The following is an 8,463-nucleotide window of genomic DNA, read 5'->3' on the forward strand; positions in this document are numbered from 1 at the left end:
GTCTCTTTGTTCTTTCTTTTGATATTCTTGGGGGTCATGATAGGTGTGGATACCAACTTAAAAGAAACTGCTGAGGAAAGAGTGAATTATAAAAGAGTTTCATAAACATTGTTGATCTAAAACCAAAACCATTTTAAAAGCTCAACCGCACATGGGTCAGTTTCTTAAAAGTAGGAAATACATTGTATGCTGTAGAGCTCAACTGTTGATGATGTCACAGTGATTGACACTGGTGGGTGTGTATAATCAAACTGAAGTTGTCCCCTGCTGCTCTTTCACTTCATTCACATTCCCATTTAATGGTTTCACTGCAGCTGATCCATTTAATTTACTCTGTTACCTCTGGAATAATAAGAAAAACATTTTTTTTTTTAAATAAAAACATCTACATCTACATATGGATGGTGCTCATACTACACTAAAGATAATGCACAAGGGCATAGGGATGAGCCCTTCTGAATAGAACACGAATAGTTACACATCATTATGAGAAAAAGAGCTTCGAGGCACTTAAAATAATTTTTTAAGTTCATAGAGTACTCAAAAAGATATCTGAAGCACCTTTAGTTTTTACAGTGTGTGGGGTTATTCATGGTCTGTTGAAAGTACCTTGTTTATGCTCTTACACTATTAAATGTCAGTGTTCAGTGGATGAAGTTGAGTAGAATAATTTCATCGCATTGTACCCAGTTACAAATAAATAAAGAAACATTTATTGAGTTCATAGAGCAAGCCTTTCACTGATTGTTTACATCTAATTCGCACAAAGCATAATGGTGTGAATAAGGTGGATAGTCTGAACATGCAATACATATTAAATCAAATACAAATTCATTTGTATAGCTCTTTTCACAGTGCACATTGTTTCCAAAGCAGCTTTTCAGAAAATGTATGTATCTACATCGCAAAAGAGTGTTCTTTTATCAGAAGTGAATGTGTTCAATAATGTTCATTTCACAAATAGCAGTTTATATATAGTCAACTAACATTAATTAATTTTAGGCAGAACTTCATTACATCATAATTTCTTCAAGTGTTCATGGCTGGGGTTGGTATCATTTTCAGAAGTTTGCATTTTCAGCGTTCCAGAATGTTTTTGTCATGTAAATGAAAAGGACAAAACACGTGATTTTTTTTTAGTTGAACATGGTGAACATGGTGAACAGCCCCGTAGATTTGAGTAGTAAAATTTCCAATTCCAGATATCTATTCTGCTATTTTGACTCATGGTAACTGACAATTAAAAAAATAAATAAAAAATAAAACAGAGAAAGAAATAAGAAGTGTCAACAACCTGACATGACATCCTCTTCTGTCACTCATAAACGTTACTAGGCAACCTGCAGCGGGAACGCCTACTAGCGACCAACCCCCCCCCCCCCCCCATGCATGACGTCATGAAGAGACAAAACTCGGGTCATTTTCTGTTATCTACAGCGTTAGTGCTTGACAAACGGCCAGGGAATAATGTTTAACTCTTTTGTTTTATTCTGTTTGTGCCTTTGTCGTCTGGTTGGTAAGTTATAAATTAATTTTTATGTCTTATTCTATTTTTTGTAAGCTCGTTATTTACTGTATACAAAAATTAACCAGGTTTGTATTATAATAAACCCCTTTTTTTGCATATTGATTATATGTAATGACAAAATAACAACATTACAACAGTAAACATGATTTTATTATTATAATTATTGGTAGTAAATCCATGGTTCATTTTCGTAAGGGAATTTTCTCAGACATTTCTTTACAGAAGGAGGGTAATTTTATTTATTAGTTTTGGAGTGTGGTGAGTAATTTATTCCTGAAGGAATTCGTCTAGAAATATACAATAGTAATAAACCATCTTAAATTAGTTACAAGCATCAGAAAACATTTTGATATTGAGGCCAATTTATTTCGAAACTAACTTATTCAGCTGAATACGATTTATTCAGCAGATCCTCAGAGTGCTATCACGTGACTGAAACTACAATCTTGTAAATCTCCAACAGCACACAGCTTGTATAAATGATATTTATTGTACATAGGGATGTAGTCTAGATTGGGGCCAAATCTCTGGTGGTTCTATATGATGTTGTCCATGGATTGATTTAATGGGCTATGTTTGTCTCAGAGCCTCAATTTGTCTGTATTTTCCAATATAAATATATATATATATATATATATATATATATATATATATATATATATATATATATATATATATATATATATTATTAAAGGTTCTGTTTTAATTATACTGACCAGCCTTCATTGTATCATTGTATGTTGTATAGTTATTGTTATGGTTATCTTCGTAGTTATCGTTCTTGGTGTGAACAGACCTTTAGTCTGTGACAAAATGTGTTTCTGTTTTCTTTCTAGATGTGACCGATGCGGTGAGGAGAATATCAGTGATGGGGGGAGATTCTGTCACGCTACACAATGATGTTTCTGAAGCACAGAAATATTTGTTGATACAGTGGATGTTTGGAAGCACAAGAATAGCTGAAATGAACAGACTTACACAAACCATCTCAATCTATGATAGTGCCGATGGAAGATTCAGAGACAGACTCAAACTGGATCAGATTGGATCTCTGACCATCACAAACGCCAGAACCACAGACTCTGGACTTTATCAACTCATAATTGTCGGCGATGAAACCATATACATGAGTTTTAATCTTACAGTCTATGGTGAGTAGAACATTATGGTTTAATTTACACTAACCTTCATTTGAATGATGTATTTGGCACTGTAAAATGTGTTCTATTATTTTCAATATTCCTCACATCCTCATTTTATGATATTGGCTGCTTTAATTGCATTGAAAAATATATGTTTTTGTAAATAAAGATCAGAAGTGTGTGTGGTGAGACTAATGTAACAGTATCATCTGTCATTGCCAGAGACTCCACGAAGTTCTACATCATCAGAAAGTTCATCAAGCTCCAATCCTGTGACATCCAGCTCTGTGGTGAACAAATCAACTGTCAATCAAACTGAGAATAACAACTCTACTGAACCCCATCAGCCGAGTTCAGGTACACGACTGATGATATTCCCATTTCTTTACAAAGCAGATGTGTTAAGTAAAGTAAATCAGTGTGATTTTAGTTTTTCACTCTGAAATCCACTGTTAGTTTATTGGCCTGGTTGAAGTCAAAACCCAACACGTATTTATTGCATTGGTGCAGTACATATTATTCATATTTCCGCTTGGGATTGGCCTATAAGGGACTGTATACACCAACTAAAACGTGCCTTTATGCATTTGGCAGATGCTTTATCCAAAGTGAAATTACATTGCATTTGATGTATATATATATATATATATGAATGAGTGAGTGAATGGTTGAATGTGAGGCAATTTATAAAGCGCTTTGGATGGCCATGGGGTCTGTTTAAAGCGCTATATAAATGCAGTCCATTTACCATTTACCATTTAACAGCTCATGCATTCGTTGGGATTTATGCTTTACGGTTATTGGCGGCGCATTTGCTTGCTTTATTTATTTGTTTCCTAGAGTTTACAGGAATAGAGAACAGATTGATACAGAAGTGAATCTGGTGTCTGGGAGCAATGGGGAGGTTGGGGTGGGGGGCAGTGCTGATTTAAAAACATTAGTCAGTGATCATGGACAATAAATCTCATAATCACACACATTTTTAGGAGTGAATAAAAACAGTTTAGAATTGCTGTATATTCTACATCCATAGTAGTTGTTATTTGACTAAGCAAGGAAAGTGTGCATGCAGACAATCAAATATGCACACCTTGTCTTCCCAGTAGATGCTTGTACTCCTAATAATAACCCACAAACTGGCACCTGTACGTCTGTTTAAAAGCAGTGGTGGACAGTAATGGAGTAGCTTTACTTCGTTACTGTACTTAAGTACATTTTTCAAGTATCTGTACTTTACTGGATTAGTTTTATTTTGAGTTACTTTTACTTTTACTTCACTACATTCCAAAGCATAAGATCGTACTTTTAACTTCACTACATTTCATAAAACATATCGTTACTCCCTATAATATATCACGTGCTCCAACACGCAGAAGCGGTGTCTGATTCATCATGAACGAACTGAGTCTTTTCAAAATAAACTATAATCGGATCGCGAATCGCACCAAACGATTCGTTTACGAATTAGAATGATCCGATTGCAGCTGTTCTGGAGTCGACCACTCACTTCATTCAAATGAACCGTTAAGTGCGAGTCTACAGAAGTAAGGGAGATCTTGTGAGCGCGTGCGTCTGATGTTGCTAAAAGTAAGTTATTAATGTCGAAATTTAGGATTAATTATTGTAACTGAAAATCATATTTAGGTCAAAATTGTCAGTTGTTTGGGAACTAAATCCGCTGTAAAGAGTGATCTGTTAAAGCCCACTGAAATGCTGACATGCAGACACATCAATCAGCGTCTCTGTGTTTTAGGTTAAAAAATAAAATTAAATAACCTTAAACTAACACAGATTAAATAAAATAACTCATGCATGTCCAAATTCCCCGCTACCGTAATATTAACAGTTTTATTAAAATGCTACCATGACATCTGTTTTTATATTGTGTATTAACAGTAACGTTATACATATGTATATTGTTTGGATTAACCAGACGAGTAACGTTAGACAGACATTAATGTTTATTCATAACAGTACTGAAAATAAGTAAATATTGTAGCTGATGCTAAATGTCTAGCTAACAAGCTGGTGCTAACTTGAGGTACTTTTTATAAATAATGTCCAAATATTTTTATTCAACCACCTATATATATATATGTATATAGATTACATCTAGGGACAAAAGAAAGGATGTGATGTTCAGAACATGGTAACTAGTAATTATCAAAGAGGGGAAGAGATGCACCCGTTTGGCCAGGGGTGTTTTTACACCACAGACAAGGTTTGAGAAGGAAAAAATCATTATGAAAATATATTTATATTTTCCTTAAAATGTTCTTCCTAACTTCAGGCCTTATTATCATGTCATATATAACTGTGATGTTCTGTAAAACCACAAACTTTAAAACACTTTCACAGATCACAGATTCCAAAATAATATTTGCTAGCACAACTATTAAAGGTTCTAATAATGAATCATCATATTTTCATGATTTCTGAAGATCATGTGACACTGAAGACTGAAGGAATGATGTTGAAAATACAGCTGCACATCACAGAAATAGATTATATTTTAAAGGATATTAAAATAGAAACCATTATTTTATATATTTTATTTTGATAATTTAGAATTATTACTGAAATACAACCTTTTTTTGTTTCAAACAGTTCAATGAACAATAATAAATGAAGTACCTGGAGCTGACAATGAAGTAAATGTATAATAATTGGCAAAGATGATTAATTTAAACGCGCGTGTGAGGGGCGGAGACGCGCCGCAGAGCGTCAGACGCGCGTGAGGACCAAACAGCAGAACGGTTGGAAACTTCACTCCTCTTATTATTTCTCTTTTACTATAGCGATTTATTTTTAGACACGTGATCTGAGTCTTTCATAGATTTGTAGAGTTATTAGAGTATAGAGTTATTAGAGAAATTTAGTTTTTTTTTTTTTTTTTTACATTCTTTGGTCGAAGTTTTCAGATCGGCAATTCGGAGCCTGTTCGCCACTCGGTTGATTCAGATCGGCACTTCGGAGCCTGTTCGCGACTCGGTTGATTCAGATCGGCACTTCGGAGCCTGTTCGCGACTCGGTTGATTCAGATCGGCACTTCGGAGCCTGTTCGCGACTCGGTTGATTCAGATCGGGACTTCGGATCATGTTCGCGACTCGGTTGATTCAGATCGGCACTTCGGAGCCTGTTCGCGACTCGGTTGATTCAGATCGGCACTTCGGAGCCTGTTCGCGACTCGGTTGATTCAGATCGGCACTTCGGAGCCTGTTCGCGACTCGGTTGATTCAGGTCGGCACTTCGGAGCCTGTTCGGGACTCGGTTGATTCAGATCGGCACTTCGGAGCCTGTTCGCGACTCGGTTGATTCAGATCGGCACTTCGGAGCCTGTTCGCGACTCGGTTGATTCAGATCGGGACATCGGAGCATGTTTGAGATTTTTTTTTAATTCAGATCTGGACATCGAAGCAGGAAGTGTTTCTCAAACAGTTAATTGGTCATAAATTAATATTTGAACTTGAGGCTTTTTTTTACTTGTCGATTCAGCATACATGGACACACACACAAAGGTGGACACACTCTAGACTTAATCATCAGTAGAGCTCTAAACTTTTCATCCATTGTTATTAAGGACGTTATTCATAACCGTACTGAAAATAAGTAAATATTGTTAGCTGATGCTAACTGTAACAAGCTTGCTGGTGCTAACTTGAGGTCATTTTTATAAATAATGTCCAAATATTTTTATTCAACCACCTATATATATATATAAATATAGATTACATCTGGGGAGAAAAGAAAGGATGTGATGTTCAGAGCATGGTAACTACAGTAATTATCAAAGAGGGGAAGAGATGCACCCCGTTTGGCCAGTGGTGTTTTTACACCCCAGACAAGGTTTGAGAAGGAAAAAAATCATTATGAAAATATAATTATATTTTCCTTAAAATCTTCAGGCCTTATTATCATGTCATATATAACTGTGATGTTCTGTAAAACAACAAACTTTAAAATACTTTGTTCTTACTGGTGAAAATCAGATGGTCATCTCTGTTTTCTCTCAGGTACATCACAGTGTAAGCTTCACAGTTAACATTACTCTCATCAGTGTAGTCCATATCAACAACAAAAATATATCTTGACTCCATATAGTGGTTATTTTGGGGAAAATCCCAGGTATTTTGAGCAGTAGGATTATAAAATTTTTTTTACACAAATGTGCTAATATAAAATTAAATTAGCCTATATAAAATTGCAAACATCTATCTTTCAGTACTTTTTTTACTTAAGTACATAAAATTTTTTGTACTTTTGTACTTTCACTTGAGTAAAATTGAAAAAGGAGTACTTTTACTTTTACTGGAGTAATATTTTATTATACATATCTGTACTTTTACTCAAGTACTTGATTTGTGTACTTCGTCCACCACTGTTTAAAAGACACTTAAATGCACAATCCTGATCCAGCGTTTTTCTTTTTTCAGACAAGATCCACTGTTGTAGTTTCACTGAAGCTGCGATCCGATTGGTTCTCTCTGCTTTGGTGGGCGTGGCTACAGTTGCTGTGCTGGTTTATGACATCAGATCAACAAGAAGTGAACTGATCAGGACAGAAGAGACGAAACATTGCCATCAGACTCATGTTAAATCAGACCAGCAGAATGAATTGGGCGGAAGGGAGAGTTCCGTATATGTCCAGATGTAAAGCAAAGCATCCACCGAGGCATATCACAGAATCAGTTGCTGTACATTTTTGGGGATTTTTTTTTTTTTAATAAATATTTGGTTTTACATTAGCGTGCAGCTTGTTTTAGTTTTATCTGTTCTAGTGTACGTTTATAATGTCATAAAATGCTACACAGTTCAAATAGCAGTTGTGTACATTTGCAGGTAAGTTTGTGAGTCATTGTGAATCCTGCTGTGGTTTCAGTTGTTTACATCTTTACAGAAGATGTAATATATAATTATATGAGTTGCTGAGGCAGGGCGCATGTGGTCCTCCTCCCCTCCCCTCTGAACCTCTTGAGCAATTTCGAAAGTGAAAGCAAAGAGCGAGTGCATGTTCAAAAGCGATTACAAAAGTCTGAAATGCACCCCCATCCCCGTTTTACTTGATTTCAGCATTTTCTGTGTCATGCTGTAAATGATTGCGGTCTGCGGGAGCGCGCACAGCATGTTAAAGCTGTACCGCCCCAGTTTCTACACATCTGCTTTATCAGGATCAAATGGTCATAACCTGTAAATACACATTGCCTTATATCCGTGCTAATAGCAAATAACATTTTCTGGTAACGGAATAATCAAAATTGTGGCCAAAGATGTGTTTGAGTTTATATCATAATCTGGCATGAGATTTAAATGATTATATGCAAAAAAATAACCACAGCATTAACAACAACCCTGAAATAAGAGCTTGAGATTTATCTGAGAGTCAGATGCATGAAGGTAGCATTCGTTGCTAGCAAACAGACATCAGGCGCGTTTTCTTTCAGAATTATTATTTTCTGATGTAGAGGAAAAGTTTCATACTATACCATTTTTACTTTATGAAAATGTGATAAAGATAAATGTGTATTGCACTGAAAGAGAAGTGATCTCGCGCTCATAGAACATAAGGTGTATCAGGAAATGCCTAATGTGGAGAAAGGCATCTATGTCTGCAGCTAAGCTGAATGAAAAGCAAAATGAACTGATGTAACTTTAAAACAATAACACACACACTGTTACTTGACATATAATTTATTATAGGACAAAAAGTATAAAGTATATGTTTTACAATTCGGTGCAGAAAATTGTAATAATTGTGGTATTGAGTATTGTAGTATATAAAACAATCATAAAAT

General features: G+C 35.4%; 1 protein-coding gene across 1 annotated transcript; it reads left to right on the top strand.

The window, feature by feature from the left end:
- The first annotated feature begins 1,420 nt into the window (after positions 1-1,420).
- Positions 1,421-7,394, top strand: LOC127942883 (uncharacterized). Its single transcript, XM_052538897.1, has 4 exons — positions 1,421-1,516; positions 2,365-2,679; positions 2,893-3,027; positions 7,105-7,394. The coding sequence occupies exons 1-4, from the start codon at positions 1,468-1,470 to the stop codon at positions 7,323-7,325; spliced, it is 720 nt and encodes a 239-aa protein (XP_052394857.1). The 5' UTR covers positions 1,421-1,467; the 3' UTR covers positions 7,326-7,394.
- The last annotated feature ends 1,069 nt before the right edge of the window (positions 7,395-8,463 follow it).

This window comes from Carassius gibelio, chromosome A22, assembly GCF_023724105.1.
Source record: "Carassius gibelio isolate Cgi1373 ecotype wild population from Czech Republic chromosome A22, carGib1.2-hapl.c, whole genome shotgun sequence".
Lineage (NCBI taxonomy): Eukaryota > Metazoa > Chordata > Actinopteri > Cypriniformes > Cyprinidae > Carassius > Carassius gibelio.

Bases quoted from the DNA above. Each gene is read 5' to 3' on its own strand.
- LOC127942883 (XM_052538897.1), top strand. From the start codon at position 1,468: ATGTTTAACTCTTTTGTTTTATTCTGTTTGTGCCTTTGTCGTCTGGTT. The intron at 1,517-2,364 runs GTAAGTTATAAA...TTTTCTTTCTAG, and splicing joins GTGCCTTTGTCGTCTGGTTG to ATGTGACCGATGCGGTGAGG. The intron at 3,028-7,104 runs GTACACGACTGA...TTCTTTTTTCAG, and splicing joins ACCCCATCAGCCGAGTTCAG to ACAAGATCCACTGTTGTAGT.